We start from the raw sequence: 16,574 nt of genomic DNA on the forward strand, positions 1-16,574 counted from the left end.
TAGTCTGCTGGGCTCGATCGATCGGGGAAGCGCAATGAAAGTTGCTAGCCAAAAGACCTGCAGCAGGAAGACCCAGTGGATGGAAGGATGAGATGAGCATTAACTAAGGATGATCGGCGTGGCATTCCTTCTGGCCTCCTCTTCTCCAGCAATGCCAGCTTGCGGAGACCTTGACGTGGGACATGCCATGACCATCCGCTTCGATTAGCTCGTCCTGTCAGAGCTTTCTGATGGGGCCCTGGGATGCCTCTTTTTCTGGATTGTTGACTCAATTCCTCCCTCACCTCGACACGTTATCGCGTGGGGGAGGCATTTTGAGGGTTTGTAATGGAGATCCTCGGTCGATCCTCTCTTTCTCTCTCGGTCTCTCTCTCCAGTTTTGCTTTTTCCGGCCTGTCGTCTGTTCTCTGTCGGTTTTTATTTATTTTATTTTGTTCTTACAGTAATGATTTAATTAATTCGGTATATTTATTTATTCTTAATTATTATTTATTTTTCTCTAATTTATTTTTTTTTACTTGCATTATTTCCTTTTTCCTCCTCTTGGACTGCGTATTTTCCATCCACTTTGCCATTGTTCCCCATCCAACTATTCGCTTACTGCTTGCTTGTGCTGCTGCTGCTCCTCGTCTTCTTGCATGCTTAGTTCCAGTCGCTCTTCCTATCGTCCCCCCTCTTTCTCTGTCTTGCTTTTTTGGTGAATTTTTTTTTTCTTCTTCTCCTCTTCTGCTCGTCTCGTCTCTTTCTCCTCCCATTTCTTTTTCTCCGGTTCATCGGTCGCTCATCCGGCTGATTTTCACACTCCTCCCTTTCTTTTCCTGCTTTCGTTTTAGCCCAGGTGTCTTTCTGGTCGCCGACCACGGCTGATTCTCCTCTCCCTCCTCTTTCTCCTCCCTCCTCCTCTTGTCTCCCAATATATTATTCCTTCTAGTGATACGCGGCCGATCTACCGGCTCTCTATCATTTCCTTCTTCTCAGCTGGGACCCAGTGCTCGACAATCTCCTAACCCAACGATTCTACCCCGAAAGGGAAAAGGAAACTGATCATCATAGGAGCGTTGTGGCTCATCATCGCCGTCTCGGTTTAGAACCCGATCGGTTTCCTCACGACGGGTTTCGTCCCCTCTTGCTATATGATAAACCTCCCAGTGTCCGCCCTCTCCTCCCGTCTCGCCAGAGGCTATCTTCCTACTCGCCAATAACACACCGAGAAAGCGGGTGAGCTTACTCCTGTGGGATCTGCTTCATCCTGCCATTATCACACACATCATGAGTGTATGTTGCAGTTTTCTTTTTGTTTATCCCCCCTGATATTCAGTCATGCACCGGCGGGCGGGATATATGTACATGCCTGGCCGGCTAAGAGACGGGCCAGAGCTGACTCTTGGTGACACAGACATCCGATCCCAGCAAGCCCTGGGACAACTCCAGTGATATCCTACAAGGAATCATGGGCACTCGGGCAGTGCCTACGTCAGGTTCTTCGCAGGTCGACCTCTCATCCGACGGGCTGTCCCCGTCCGACCTCACGCTGGGCGATCCGGCGTCATTCTTGGGCTTCCAATTCGCATCCGAGCCAGCCATTCCTCATCCTAGTCATCCATCCATTCTTCAACCATGGTCACTGTATCACAAGCAATCATCCTCGCCCCTCCCCCAGCTATTCGATGCCTCCGCCTATCCTCCGCTGACCCGATGGAGAAACGACCAAGAGGCGTGGAACCCGCTCCAAGTGACAGGTGGGCCCATCTATCCCGCTGCGTTCGTTGTCCCGCGTTCGCACCAAGTCTACGGCCTCGATCGCCGGTCATCAAGTGGACATCACAGCACGCCCTCCGAGGCTGGCAGTCAGTATACCGGTATCCATCTGTCCGACTCCGGATATAGTACGCAGGGCTGCACCACCCGCTCTGTGGCTGCATCATACGCCCTCGAGTCGGCCTGCAGCCCATTTCTGGCACCTCTCGACCACGAGCAGGATGATAGAGTATCCGCACTCGACCTCAACACCGCCCCATATGGTGACGCCATGGATGCGTTGGACTCTCCGTCCTTGTTGTGCCAGGACGTGATCAAGTGTGACTACCCTGGTTGTCAATGGACTGGCAAATGTCCTTCCGACAAGAGGTGCGTTCCCTTAGGTGCTTGCTTCAGTGAAAGGGCGAGGAAGCTGACTGTCACAGGAAACACGAAGCCAGGCACAAGAAGCTCTTCAAATGCGACGAGCCGAACTGCACCCGCAAAGAGGGGTTCGGTACCATCAACGACCTTGCTCGTCACAAGAAGTGTGTTCACAAGCAGGAGCCTGAGCGGGGGCCGAAAGTCCTCTACATGTGCTTCGGACATAACTGCCCACGCCGGAATAAGAAATGGCCCCGGTTGGACAACTTCCGTCAACATCTTGCTCGTATGCACAGTGACGAGGACGTTGAGGAGCTGCTACGGAGGTAAGTCACTTAAACACTCTGCGTATCAGCTACAAGATGGAGACATTAACATGTTATCTAGGTCGCATGAGTGGTATGAAACCTGCGTGAAGCCGCAGGAGCTGGGGTCCTCTTTCATTGATTCCCTGTCGGAAGAAGCGCCAACCCTACAGGCCGAACCAGTCTCTCAGTCCGAGAGCCTTGCGAAAGATACAATTCAAGGCTCTTCGGCCTCACCAGTTAGCGTTGATAGGGGATTTCCGTCTCCTGAAACCCTCACACCAGATACCGTCATGCGAATGAATGAAGAGTACAACGACCGTAGCGCTGACGCTGCATCGGTCCAACCGCCGCTTGCAAAGCCACTCCCTAGCGAGCTGCCCGCTCTAAGAGCCCTCAATCTGGAATCTTCGTTGGATCAAAAGGTTCCCCTACCCACCCAGCTCGACACCGCCAGAAACGGAAAGATGGACGACATGGTCAATGAAGCTGCAGTCAACATGATCAATGCGATGACAAAGGCCATGAACACCAACGAGCGAAGACGGAGCCAGCAATCCGAGTCTGGGGACGAAATTGTCGACCAGAATGTGGAGCTGTCGGACCGCAAGCGCGATATGCTACAAAGGATCTTGTCCGCTGCCCTCGATCGTCTGTCAGGGCCGTCTGGCTCCAGCCACGCCCCTTCCCAAGCCACTCCAGAAGAAGACCGTGAGAAGAAGGGCTGGATTCAATGTGAATTTTGCACGAAGCGGACGCGTCTGCGATGTGAGATGAAGTAAGTGAGCCTTGGTGTTTCTTTTAATACCAGCCGGGACTTTGCTGACTGAGTGGTTTTGAAAGGAAGCATAAGAAACGCCACGAACGGCCATATGGATGCACCTTCTCAAAGTGCAACAAGACTTTCGGCAGCAAGGCCGATTGGAAGCGCCACGAAAATTCCCAGCATTTCCACGCGCAGTGCTGGCGGTGCACCCTGCCCGATGCCACGCAAGAGGGTCTCCCGTGTGCGCGCCTATTCTACCGCCAGGAGATATACGTCCAGCACCTGAAGAAGCATCACGAAACCGATGACGACGAGGTCCGGGCGTCGTTGTGCAACAATCGGATCAACCGTGATGGTGATCCGCGTCCCTCGCACTACTGGTGCGGGTTCTGTCGGGTCCTGCTACCCCTGAAGACACAGGGAGTGGGCGCCTGGAACGAACGATATAACCACATCGATGTCGAGCATTTTAAGAAAGGCGAGCGCGTGGAGGACTGGCTCCTCCCCTCTGGACATCTAACCAAGAGTCAAGAGCGGGACGAGATCAAGAAACAACGGGCCGACGGTAACGGGTATGAGAGTGAGCCGGCCATGGATGAAATCAGCGATGACGAATCCGTGAGCAGCGAATGTGCTGCCGAGCACGAGCCACTGCAGGATGACTTGATGGCGATCGACGAGGAACCGACGCCCGAGACCGACTCGTTGCAACACAATCAGTCTAATTCTTACCCTCAATCGTCGAATTTGCGGAAGCGGAAATTTCCGGCGCTGCAGTCTCCAACGAACCCTCACAGAGATACCGCACAGATGGCGGGTCTGGACAAACGGTCAAGACTCGATTCCTCATGGGGATCGTTCTATCGTGGTGACGACATCATGCAGCCGAGTCGGTTGCCTCACGAAGGCAGCTCGGCTTATTGTGTTGGCCTAGCCTCGCACGAGGGGATGCAATAACTTGGCACGGATCAAGCGGTGCTCCACCATCTTTACAGTATTGATGAGCCTACTATGGTTGGAGGATCCTCATGACAGATAAGGGGGGCATGTAACTTTAGCCACGTCCAGTCACATCATTTGTTTTGTTTTTCAAAGCGTTAAGATACACACATATATATAACGAAGACACGCATACCGACAATCAAGATTCAAGAACAAGATTACCAGTACTACAAGCACTCCACATAGACATAAATATAAATATAAGATAAGTAGGGTATATATACACTCCAAGGCACAAGTAATAAACCAATTGAACGAGGCGGTTGACCGCTTATTTTTGCGCGCCGGTCAATTCCTTAGCCTTCTTCTCCAGCGCCTCTACCTCCTCTACATGGGATCAGTCAGCCACATTCTGTCCTTCACTTTCATAACAACAAAAGAACCAAAATTGGGTAGAGGATAAAGGACACTTACTATTCTTCTCCGCCTTAGACTCATCCATCTCCAACTTCAACCACGTCCAGTGGATGACTTGATAGGTGAAGATGGCACCGAGGAAGACCTTAGCAAAGGGACTCACGAAGAGCTTGTAGCGGGCCATCTGGTTGCATGGATTAGCTTTGAGTTGACTTATGGCGAGACAGGTAGGTAGGGAGGGAGGTAAATAAGAAGATGGATGGATATACTTACTCCTTCCCTATAAGCACTGGATGATGACGAGTCCTGGCTCCATCTGGCAGTAGAGGTGGACAGGGAGGCCCGCTGAGTGATGGGGATCCGGGAGCGGAGGAAGGGGGTGAAGGAGCGGGAGAGCATTTTCATGAATTTCAATGGAAGATATTAGATAGAATAGAAGTGATAATACATATGATTTTTGTTTATGTAGTAGATATGTATGTATCTCGGCAAGTTGAAAGTTGCTTTCGGCGAGAGACGGACCGTGCTGACTCAGCGATGCCTTCGGCCAAACAGTCACATGATATCAAGCGAGAGGCGAAAGTCGAGAACACGCGGGGAGGGGCAAGGAGTTTAAGGGCGATAAGCTTCGTGGGGAAAAATTTCGTGGGCTACTATTTTTATTTTTTAACTATCTAGGCACATTATGGGGCTGAGATGTGGTTCAAGATCTACTATGTTTTTTATGGTTTTATCTTGGAGAAGGTTTTGGATTTTTGGTTGGTTACGATTGGAAAGGTTGTAGAAGATATTGTTTAGTTTGAGGAGATATTTTAGTTTTGGTTTTGTGTATTAAGTCTATATAGAGGTGAAATTGGGGAGTTTGTTGTTCTGGGGTATGGAGGGGGGTTGAATGTTGTTATGAAAGGAACGGGGGGGAACAGGACGGGAGAAATAGCGAAGATAAGAATGGGAAGGGCTGATACTTGTTTGGTTTGTGGTGCGCACAGTCATGGATTGGCGGCTACGCTAGACTAGTTTAGGAACTGGTTGCTGGTTAGTAACCACTCGGGGACGGGTGGGTGGTGGCCTGAGGCCAGTGACCGGGCACTGAATTGCCCGCGCAGTTTAGCTGCTGCTTCTCTTGTCTCTCTCCCACTGCTTGTTGCTGCTGTGAGCATCTCCGGTCTCTTGATCTATCCATCGTCTTCTTCCCCCGGTGGATTTATCCATCACTTTGGCCACTTTGGAGATTCGTTTTTTCTTTCTTCATTCATTCATTTGTCTTTTTTTTTTCTCTTCCCTCCTCTCTATCGGGGATCCAATCCCCTCCCCTCCCCCTGTGCTGAGCAGCTTGCATGCGACGCGTCCCTTCCGGTTGGTCAGTCCGTGAGCCTCGCTCCGTTCATTTCATTTCCCTGCCTTTCTCTCTCTCCTCTTGCTTTTGGCGCATTGCGCTTCGCCATCGTCTTCTATTTTTTATTACCTTTCTTCCCTCCCACTCCCTCTCCTACCCTCGTGTTGTTATATTCACGGCCTCTGTTTCCCTCTCCATTAATAATTGATGGCCGTTGAAACCTGCTTCCATTGTGGGTTTGCCTGAGAATCTACCATCATCGTCGCTCGTTGAGTGAGAGACCTCTCCATCGCTCGCTCTGTGTGTGTCTGTCCGTGTGAGTGTATTCGAGTTTTGCTTCCCCTTCTACCAGCCTTTCCTGTCGGTTTGCAACGGGCCTTTTCATTCCTCCATTCACTTTCTTGTTACATTGGCCTCTGTAAGTGCCACTGTCATTCTTCTCCGCTGTTTAATCGCCGCGGCGGGACATCTTCCCCGTCTCTGGCTTCAACTCCACGCTTCATCGCCCTCGTGCTTCTTGTATCTTCTCTACTCTCTATGTCATTCTTTCCATCCTCTGCTTGCTAATTCATCACTTCCTCGTCTTGTTCACCCTACTAACATGGCAATTCGCAAAAGATCCCCTGTCTGGCGCGGCATCATGCCTCGTGCTAAGCGCTCCATCGAGGAGTTGGCCAACAAGTCCGACTCGGACGATGACGACTACAGCGATCATCCCGTGCGCTCATCTCGACGCTCCGCCTCTCGAACCAAATCCAAGAAGAAGTCCAAGCCCGTCAAGAAAAGGGCCCGTCGCGATTCCGACGACGACATTATCTCCGATGACGAGATCTTCGACGAGGCCGAGGACCTTTCATTCGCCGAGTCCGAAGAAGAGGACGATGATACCAACGCTCAACGCAACGCTCGCGGTTTAGTCGCTCGCCGGGCCGCTACGAACCGTCCCCTCTACAACGAACCCGAATCCAGCAGCATCGAAGACGACGATACGGACGATGACGAACGCCCTAAAACCTCGCCCCAGAAACGCAAGAGTACGGTGGTCACCCTGAAGGTCGGCGACGCTCTGAAACAAAACTTTCAGGGCCCCCGCCGGGTCACTCGGCGCACGCGGGATCCATCGGAGGATTTCCACGCCCTAACGACGTCCGGACGACATATGGAGACCGTTGAACGAGGAACCACACGGAGCCCTGAGCTAGAGCGGCGTCGGGGGTCCCGTGGCTCGAAGCGGGCCCCGGTGCTCGATGAGGAGGAGGAGGACTTGCAGCCGAAGCAGGAGGATGAAGAGATGGTCGATGAGACCACCATGGAGGTCAAAGGCTCTCAACTCGAAATTATGGAAAGCGATGTTCAGATCAGCTTCGAGGACGGCATGCCGCCTGCAGCAGGCGAGGGACAAGAGACAACCACAGCAGATGATGAAGGGTTCGTTCCAGAGTCTGAGAATGGCGATGCAAAGGCGGGCGGCGGCGACGATGAGGAAGACGACGACGACGAGGATGAGGGCCCGACGACACGAAGGAGAAATCGACCCAACCGCAGCCAGCAGGCAGACGACGAGGCCGAGCAGCCCGAGGACGACGAGGCTGCACACCCGCGCCGTTCCAGTCGAAAGAAGCCGAAAAGTTCACAACGAAAACGCCAAGACGACGAAGAGAGTGATTTCGAGCCAGAGGAAGAAGAGTCTAATGACGACGACGAGATCTCACAGTCTGGGAAGTCGCAAGCTTCACCACGCAAGGGAAGTCAGGCCCATGAGGAGGATGAGGACAGCACCGCTGGCCGTCGCCCGGGTCTCCGCAAGCGCGCCTCCCGATCCCGGGGACAGTCCGAAGTGGGTGCTGACATCGCAGAGGAGCTCGCAGAGGAATTGGAGGATCTTCGCGGCGGTCGTCCTCGTCGGCGAGTACAACAGGAGATTGTTTACGAGAAGCCTCGCCGCAGTCGCAAGGATGTTGACTACCGCATCATCCGGCCTGATCTGATCTTGCCCATCGAGGAGGCCGAGAACGAAGTCAATGAATCCCCTTCACGCCGCGGCCGGGGAGGCGGCGGCAACAGTTGGCAGCGCACCTTGTTTCCCACGTATGGGCCATTCGGAGGCGGCGGGCCGTCTGCCATCTTGGGGCCCCCGGGCGCACCGGCTGCTACGGGTGGGGTCGACAGCGATAGCAGTGACGACGAGGTTATGCAGCATCCCAAGGGTGGTGCAGGGGGTTCCATCTCGGGCCCTGCGCAGCCTGGTGCCGGCCTCTTGGGTACGCAGACTCACAGCGCCGATGCAGCCCAGGGCCACGCCGGGACGCCTGCAAATCTCGGCAAAGTCAAAGACAAGCAGACACTGGCTGATGCTGACCCGTTGGGTGTGGACATGAGCGTCAACTTCGACAGTGTTGGTGGCTTGCAGGGACACATCGACCAGTTGAAGGAAATGGTGTCGCTGCCGCTACTATACCCAGAGATCTTCCAACGCTTCCACATCGTACCTCCGCGAGGTGTGCTTTTCCATGGACCCCCCGGAACTGGTAAGACGTTGCTCGCCCGAGCATTGGCGAACAGTGTCAGCTCAAATGGCCGCAAGGTGACCTTCTACATGCGCAAGGGTGCCGACGCGTTAAGTAAATGGGTGGGTGAGGCGGAGCGACAACTTCGGTTGCTCTTCGAAGAGGCTCGAAAGACACAGCCTAGCATTATCTTCTTTGACGAAATCGATGGTAAGTGAACTCCCTTTCTGTTGGGAGAGTATTGAAAGCTAACTGCTGTAGGACTGGCACCTGTACGGTCAAGTAAGCAGGAACAAATCCATGCCTCGATTGTATCCACTCTTCTGGCGTTGATGGATGGTATGGATGGACGTGGACAAGTCATCGTCATTGGCGCCACGAACCGTCCCGACTCAATTGACCCAGCACTTCGACGCCCTGGTCGTTTCGATCGCGAATTCTACTTTCCTCTGCCCAACAAGGATGGCCGACGTTCTATCCTGGACATCCACACCAAGGGCTGGGATCCACCGCTGCCTGGCCCCATTAAGGATGAGCTGGCGGAGATCACCAAGGGCTATGGTGGTGCTGATCTTCGTGCCCTCTGCACAGAGGCAGCCCTCAATGCAGTGCAACGACGATACCCCCAAATCTACAAGTCTAACCAGAAGCTACTCATCGACCCGAAGACCATTGAAGTGACCCCCAAGGATTTCATGTTGGCGATTAAGAAGATGGTCCCGTCGTCGGAGCGATCAACCTCGTCGGGTGCCTCACCTCTGCCGCCCTCGGTCGAGCCTTTGCTGCGCACGCCTCTCACAGAGATCAAGAGTTTATTGTCTTTGATCTTGCCGCAGCAAAAGAGACTTACAGCGCTAGAAGAGGCGCAGTTTGAGGAACCGGAAGGATCAGGAAGCTTCCAGCGTGAACAAATGCAGCAGGAATTCGATCGGTCCCGGGTGTTCCGTCCTCGCATGCTGCTCCGCGGGCCGCTAGGAATGGGCCAGCAGTATCTGGCCGGCGCCCTTTTGCACCATTTCGAGGGGCTCCATGTTCAAGCGTTCGATCTCCCTACCCTCCTCAGCGACTCGACTCGGTCACCGGAGGCTGCCGTCATCCAGCTTTTCGCCGAAGTCAAAAGGCACAAGCCGAGTGTAATCTACATTCCAAACATCCAGGCTTGGACTGATACCGTCGGCCCGGCCGTGATGTCTACGTTCCTGGGTTTATTGCGGTCAGTCCCTCCGACCGATCCTGTGCTGCTATTAGGCGTTCAGGAGTCGGCAGGTGAGGATATGGACAACGGTGTGCTGCGGAACTTGTTCGGGTATTCAAAGAAGAACTTTTACGATCTCCGAGCGCCAGGTAGCGAGGCACGCTACGAATACTTTACTAAAGTGATTGACTACGTCAAGGCATCACCTGCACACCTTCCCGACCCGGAGAATCGGAAGAAGAGGGAGCTGGAGACATTGGAAGTTGCGCCCCCGCCGCCCCCTAAGCCAGCAACGCCCCTCTCCAAGGAGCAGCTCAAGGCGCAGAAAAAGAAAGACCACCAAACTCTCAACCTCCTTAAGATCCGCATCCAGCCTATTATGGATCAAATCAAGAAGTACAAGCGGTTCCGCACTGGCGTGATCGATGAATCTCAGATCCGCTACCTTTGGGAGGAAGAAGATCCAAACATCGTGACAAGTGATTTGCCGATTGAACAGCGCACCACCTTCCGGCCGTTTGAGAAGGCATTCGACAAGAATGGAGTGCCTGGGCTGCGCGAGGCCGTGTCGGGCAAGTTCTTTTACAACCTCGAGATAGTCACCATCGAGAAGCGGCTCTCCAACGGGTACTACAAGCGGCCCAAGGACTTCTTGGCAGACATTAAGAGGCTAGCTAAGGACGCCCGGCAGCTAGGGGAGCAGGAAAGACTGCTGCGCGCTAATGAGCTGTTGTCTAATGTCGAGGTGGATATTGCTACCATCGAGCAAACCGAGCCCGCTCTGGTGACGGAATGCGAAGGGGTCTACGTGCGAGAACTTGAGAGAGAGAAACTTGCCATCGAAAAGGCGCGCAAGGCGGCGGAAGAAGAGGAGGCAGGCCTGATCGGTCGCGCGGCGGTAAACCGAGTCCCGCACGGCAACACAGAGTCGGGCCCATCCAGCGGGCCGGTGGTCCTAGGTGAGACGTTCCCGGATCTTGGTCCGAAGGAGACGGCCCGACCGGTGACCCCTACCCGTCGATCGACAGTGAGCTTCATCACTAATGGCTACCATACCGGGGGCGGATCGGACCTGAACGACCTCAGTACGCATGCGCTCACCAGTAACGGCTCGCATGAGGACCGCCCGGATGGTGATGGTGATACTTACATGACCAACTCGGATCACTCTGCCGAAAAGGAAACACAGACGAGTTCGTTTGGTCCGTCAGCGCAGCCCAAACCTCCCTATTCACACACAGCACCATCGCAGCAGGTGCGCCGGGAGTCGGGGATTTCAAGCTTCTCGCAGAAGGGCCCCATGACGCCCATGGCGCCCGGATCCCAGCCTCACGAGTACACTAACGAGGCATCGACGACACAGACGACGTCGGACAAGAAGTCGTCTGAGCAGTCCTCGGTGCCAAATCCGTACACGCAGAGTCCGGTAGCCACTCAAGGGATGCGACATGATTTTCCCGATCTCACGCAGTACCCGGACCGGGTATCGCAGGAGGAACATCTTCCGGATACGCAACAGGGAGACAGCAGCCAGCCGTCGCCCCGACCGGCTGCCGATATGGCGCCGCTGGAAAATGGCCCGGCGCACTCGCAGCCACGGGCTCAGCCGCCGGTACCCCTGTTCGACCACCCAACCAAGCCGGCAGCGCATGTGCCGGCGGGAATGCAGTCGCTGCTGAACAATGAGGACCTGTCGCCGAAAATAACGCTGGACCTGGAATACGTGCAGAAGCTGCACGAGCAGCTCACGCAGCGGACGAGCGGCTGCAGCGTGGAGCAGCTAGAGCAGATCAACACAAACCTGATGGACTACCTGTGGCAGACGCGGGGAGAATGGAATCGGAGCAAGGTGGCAGCGGGGATCCAGGACACATTCAACGAAGTGCTGGAGGACATGCAGGCAATGCAGGAGATTGGGCCGATCAGCCAGAAGACGAAGGAGCAGCTGTATCCGCTGTAGATGGAGGAGCGTTTTCATGTGTGATTGCTTTGTGGGATACCATCATACCCCCTTTACCTTTATACCTCTTTGAAGCGACATGGATTGTATCGTATGTTTATACCTGCTTGTCTTGAATTTTGTTTGTTGTGTTGCTTGCTCTGCGTTGCGCTTTTTGCTACTGGTACTGATTTATGGGCGGTCATTTGTTTGGATCTTGCATGTATCTGGGCGTGCAGCATATTGTTGCCGACGTGTTGAATTAGCTGGAAAAGGCTGTATTCTTGTAGATAGACTGGGGAATACATCTACGATGGTTATACTATCTGTGCAGTAAGAGTAACTGCTATGTTGATTCTGGAGTATAGTGAAAAAGTAAGAGTAAATGGCTACTAGGCGGTGGCATGTGACGGGCCAAGACACCAGGCTGGCCTTTCGTCGATCCTCGCTTTCTTCTTCCATCTCCGCTGCTCCGCCGCAATCTTCCGCCCACCACAACCACCTTCACCCATTTACACCTCTCACCCCCGGCTGGGTTGATCCTTGCAGCCAATTAATTGACAACTGCAAGTCCATTCATTCGTTCATTGCATCTGTCGCGAGCATATACATCAAGACTTCTGTCCCTACTATGACATCTGTCTAACAAACACACCATAACAACCAACCAACCAACATCACCGCCCAACCCAACCTACGCTCACCACATACCAAACAACACCACACCAACACCACACACAGAAACCACAACAATAAACCAAAATGGTCAACTGGCTCACCCTCGCCGTCCCCTTCGCCTACCTCGGCGTCCTCCTCGGCTCCCTCGCAACCTTCTCCTCCCTCTACCGCAAGCGCAAAGCCCGTACGTCCTTCCCCTTCCCCCTTCTACCAGCCCTTTTCCCAGACCTCTTAACTAACCAAATACCCCAAAACCAGGCAAGTCCCTCTCCCTGGAACCCTGGTTCCCTCCACACACACAACGCGACATCTACTTCTCCCTACTACACCTCGACCCCTCCGCCAGCAATGACGCCAGCAAGAACCCCAACGGCAAGAAACTTCCCTCTTCCGTGCCCGACAGCGTCCTGAAATCCGCTCTTCTGCGTCGCGCCATCGAAGACATTAAACGCGTCATGGCCCTGCGCACACAAAAGGGCGCGCTCGCTATGCTCCTCCAGCGCGGTAGTGTCGGTGATGATCTGTGGCAGCGGTTTCTCCGTGCTGAGAAGGAAATGGAGGATGAGGTTAGGGATGTTGTTGCTGAGGTAAGACCATCCCCTCCCTTTTTATTGATCCCTGCTGTGGAAGTTTTAATATACTAACTGGGGGAATGAAACAGGCAAACGCCTACGTCCCCGGCTGGGGCCAAACGATCTTCCAGTCGGCCAATGAAATGCTGAATAATGCTATTTTCCGGGAACGCATGGAGAAGCAGCAGGCCAAGTTGGAGGAGGAGAAGCAGTGGTGGGAGAAGAGGAAGGAGGGGTACATGAAGGAGTTGGATGTCGAGGCGGAGAAGAAGGAGGAGGTGGTAGAGGAGGCCGGTGAGAAGAAGGCTGCTGCTGCTGCTACTGCTGCTGCGTCCACGACTACTAGTGAGGAGGGTTCTGGTGTTCCTACGCCTGCTACTAAGACGCCTGAGTCGTCTGGTGCGCCGCCTTCGGTGGCGGGGAGTGATGATGATGCGGTGTTGGTGGAGGCGGATGAGCAGAATGCTGCGAAGAAATAGATTTGATCTTCATCTTTTTTTGCTAGGTTTGAATTAGGTTATATGGGTGCGGTGTATTATGATCACAATATATATCCTTATCTATTTCTGGTACTGGTGATACCAGCATCTACTAAGTAGATTGGATGGCTGTAGCTGTTGCCGAGCAGTATCAGTATGGTGGAGTGTATCGTGAAATCATGATGGGAGGGATATCAAGTGCCACTGTGTTGGTGGCAATCCTGTCAGTTCATGATACCGACGTATACAAACGGCGTACGATATATGATGGTAGCAGTAATGATACCGACAATTGAAAATAAAATGATCGAAGCCAAATTGAAGAGAGGACATCCGATTCTATCATGATACTATAATATATTACATGTATACCCCCAGATTCACCATTTTATATATACACCCACACAAAAGACATAGCCAAACGCCAACCATGCTCATAAACACCTCACCCCCTACAACAACAAATCATCCCCCAGCGATACCCCCAAATCCACACCCGTAACCCCCATCTCCTCAGCAACCTTCGCAATCTCCTCTTCCACCGCACTGTGACCCTGTCCTCCAGCCGCCCGCCGACCCATCACTACGCGCAACAACTCCGTCATGACCTCCAACTGATACTGCTCGCGCTCGTGCTGCTCGAGATCACTCAGTTCCAGACCGCGGGCCGCGAGCGCCCCGAGCTTCCGATCACTGAGGATATCTACGAGCCGGTTAACGTGGCTGATATTCTCCTTGCTCTTCGGTGTGCTGGACAACCGCCGGAGTCGGCGCTTGGGCGTCTCGGCCGGGACACCTGCTAACCGGGCGACCTGTAGCACGATCAAGCGGGCTGTGGTGTCGTCGGGGAAAAAGCCAAAGTGTGCGCGCATGGTGTACAGGGCAATGAGCGTGCCGGGGAGGTCTTTGGAGAGACAGAAGCAGCGGATGATTTGGTCGTAAAGTTCCTTGGAAAATTCGTCGCGGGTGGCGGTTTGTGCGCGCGCAGAGAGGTTGGTGAACCAGCGGATCATGTCGGAGAAGAGATGTCGCGCGGAGGGAAAGTCGGTTACATAGGCGGTTCGGCCGCGGTCGTATTGTAGCTTGCCGCAGTCCCAGAGGCAGGCGTAGGTTTCGAGGTCGGGTTGTGTGATGGCGGATAGGGATTGGTATTTGTTCCAGAGGGAGCCGATGTCTTGTTTGCGGAGCTCGGCGTAGAGGAGGTGGTTCATGAAGTAGGAATTCGGGTGGATGCGGCCGTCGCCGAGACATTTGACGAGGTATTTGATCATGTCGTCGTCGCTGCGCCGTGTGTAGTGGAGGAGGAGGATGGAGAAGGTCTCGATCGTGGCGGCGGGCATGGGCCGTTTCATAAATTCGGGCAGTCGGACATTCTCTGCGCTTTCTTGGTTTACGTCGAGTTGAGGGGCTTTCTCGGTGGAGGTGCGCGCCCACACTTGGTCGATTCGCTGCTGGACCATGGCCCATCCGAGGCGTTCGGCTTTCTCGCGCGACGTGCTGCTGCCATCGCGTAGCCAGGCGGCAATGACACCGTTGAGGTGCTTTGCATCTGGCTTGACGCCACGTTCGTACATCAGCTCGATGACCATGGCGGCGGAGTCGACCTCGCCCATGCCAATCAGTTTCTTCATCCAGCTGGCGTAGAAGAAGCGGTTCTGGAACTTCCGTGGCAGGACGGTGAGGGTAGAGAGGGAGACCTTGTTCACGTCTTGTTCGGAGATGCTGGACGCTTGCAGGTTGCCTGCTAAGCCGACGGCGGCCTTGTAGAGAGAGGTTGAGTCGTGTCGGGGATCGCTGTTGGTTACCATCATGTCTTTGAATACGGCGATGGCAAGGCTTGGCCGGCCGGCTTTGAGCAAGCCAATGCTGACTTGGTCATAGTCGTCCATCGTCATCTTCCGTTCCAGGAATGCCTTGAGCTGCAGGTACATCGCCCATGCTTTGACTTCCGCTTCCTTCCCAGTCCGCTTGCCCCAAGCTGTGATGACTGGGATCAGAATGCGTGGTTGGCGTGACTTGTCGTTTGCTAAGAAGGCCAGCGCAATATCTTGTGCTCGTTGAGGATCGTTTTCTGCTGCAAATAGCCGGACTCCTAATTTCCAGTATGCCTCCAGGTCCTCTTTCCGTTGGCTGAGCTCCGCCTGATATGCTTCCCATTTCTCCAACGCCACTTGAGTATCCCCGCATTCATGGAGTGTTTCGATGTAAGTGAGAATACGAGGCGTGGAGAGGGTGAGGCCAGCCGATAGCGCGTCCTCAGCCAGTGTGCGTACCCGTGCAGTTTCCTGGGGCTTGGTGGTTTTTTTCAGAGCCAGAGTATCCCACAGAAGAGTCAGCGTCTCCTCTGACAAGGACTCCACAAATCCTGGAACAACCTGCTTGCATCGGCGGTACCACCTCCACAGTTCCTGTTCCCAGCGCACGCTAGAGTCGCCACTCGCAATCCGTCGAAGGCATTTGTTCAACTTGTCGGCATACGGCTGCAGGTCTGAGTTCTCCAATTCCACTTCGTATGGGCGCCGTACAACCAGTGTACGCGAATCATCCTCCTCGTCAGACTGCCAGTTCTCCTCTTCCTTGACCAGGCTTTCGAATTCGTTCTTCAAGAGACCGTCGAGCTCCTTCTCGTAGAGATCCTTAATACTGACATCGGCCGCCCCAGCCGCCCCAGCCGCCCCAGCCGCCTCATCCTCCTCATATTTCCGGAGTGCTTCCAGCGCAATAGCCCTATCCTCTTCGGGTAATTCTCGAATGAATTGACTGTTGGGACCAAACGGGCCTTCCTTCAGCGCTTCCAGCTCCTGGGTCAGGCGGGCGAGTTCCTTCTCGGCGTCTTCCTGCTCGGCGCGTCCCTCTGCTTCCGGATCGACCTTCCGCCGTGTCTTACTCTTACGAGTATCCTGCTCGTAGAAGTTGATCTTGTCTTTGGGACCGTCATAGTGTATGGAGCGTGGCGCTACAGCGGCGAATGCTCGCGGGAAGAACGGACTTCCGCGGGCCACATGCTGATACCAACGAGCTCCTCGGACAGCCTGGCGGAGCATCAAGTATGAGCGATTAAATCATGGAACAAGGTTGTATAAATATGCAAAATAACACCGACCGACAGCTGTAAGAGAGCACACGAAAGCGAGGATTGCAGGAAGATGATGGAGAAGAAAGAATAGAACAAGAATGGCAGCTCCGCGGCGGAAAACCATTTCACCCCAATCGGGACTAGCGCCACCGCGAGCTCGATCGCCGCAAAGAAAGTCACTCCATGAATCAACTCGTCCCATGCTTCTTTCTAGCCCGCAAGCTGTTCCTCTCGATAAGCT

At 54.0% G+C, this 16,574-nt stretch overlaps 5 protein-coding genes across 5 annotated transcripts; 3 read left to right on the forward strand and 2 right to left on the reverse strand.

Moving 5' to 3' along the window:
• Positions 1–1,269: 1,269 nt before the first annotated feature.
• AtWU_10012 (putative C2H2 finger domain protein) lies at positions 1,270–4,149 on the forward strand (the record flags this gene model as incomplete). The annotated part of the gene is made up of 5 exons (XM_035505118.1): positions 1,270–1,275; positions 1,397–2,127; positions 2,184–2,447; positions 2,509–3,204; positions 3,270–4,149. The coding sequence occupies 5 exons, from the start codon at positions 1,270–1,272 to the stop codon at positions 4,147–4,149; spliced, it is 2,577 nt and encodes an 858-aa protein (XP_035361011.1).
• A 316-nt stretch (positions 4,150–4,465) lies between these two features.
• Positions 4,466–4,950, reverse strand: AtWU_10013 (uncharacterized protein; the record flags this gene model as incomplete). Its single annotated transcript, XM_035505119.1, has 3 exons — positions 4,466–4,521; positions 4,609–4,735; positions 4,825–4,950. The coding sequence occupies 3 exons, from the start codon at positions 4,948–4,950 to the stop codon at positions 4,466–4,468; spliced, it is 309 nt and encodes a 102-aa protein (XP_035361012.1).
• Positions 4,951–6,527: 1,577 nt separating this feature from the next.
• AtWU_10014 (chromatin segregase YTA7) lies at positions 6,528–11,549 on the forward strand (the record flags this gene model as incomplete). The annotated part of the gene is made up of 2 exons (XM_035505120.1): positions 6,528–8,604; positions 8,656–11,549. 2 exons carry the CDS (start codon positions 6,528–6,530, stop codon positions 11,547–11,549), a joined length of 4,971 nt encoding a protein of 1,656 aa, XP_035361013.1.
• A 741-nt stretch (positions 11,550–12,290) lies between these two features.
• On the forward strand, positions 12,291–13,257 carry AtWU_10015 (Sec63 complex subunit SEC66; the record flags this gene model as incomplete). Its single annotated transcript, XM_035505121.1, has 3 exons — positions 12,291–12,390; positions 12,465–12,793; positions 12,868–13,257. 3 exons carry the CDS (start codon positions 12,291–12,293, stop codon positions 13,255–13,257), a joined length of 819 nt encoding a protein of 272 aa, XP_035361014.1.
• Positions 13,258–13,709: 452 nt separating this feature from the next.
• On the reverse strand, positions 13,710–16,301 carry AtWU_10016 (pentatricopeptide repeat protein; the record flags this gene model as incomplete). The annotated part of the gene is made up of 1 exon (XM_035505122.1): positions 13,710–16,301. One exon carries the CDS (start codon positions 16,299–16,301, stop codon positions 13,710–13,712), a length of 2,592 nt encoding a protein of 863 aa, XP_035361015.1.
• Between the last annotated feature and the right edge of the window lie 273 nt (positions 16,302–16,574).

The sequence above is a fragment of the Aspergillus tubingensis genome (assembly GCF_013340325.1).
Source record: "Aspergillus tubingensis WU-2223L DNA, scaffold_11, whole genome shotgun sequence".
Lineage (NCBI taxonomy): Eukaryota > Fungi > Ascomycota > Eurotiomycetes > Eurotiales > Aspergillaceae > Aspergillus > Aspergillus tubingensis.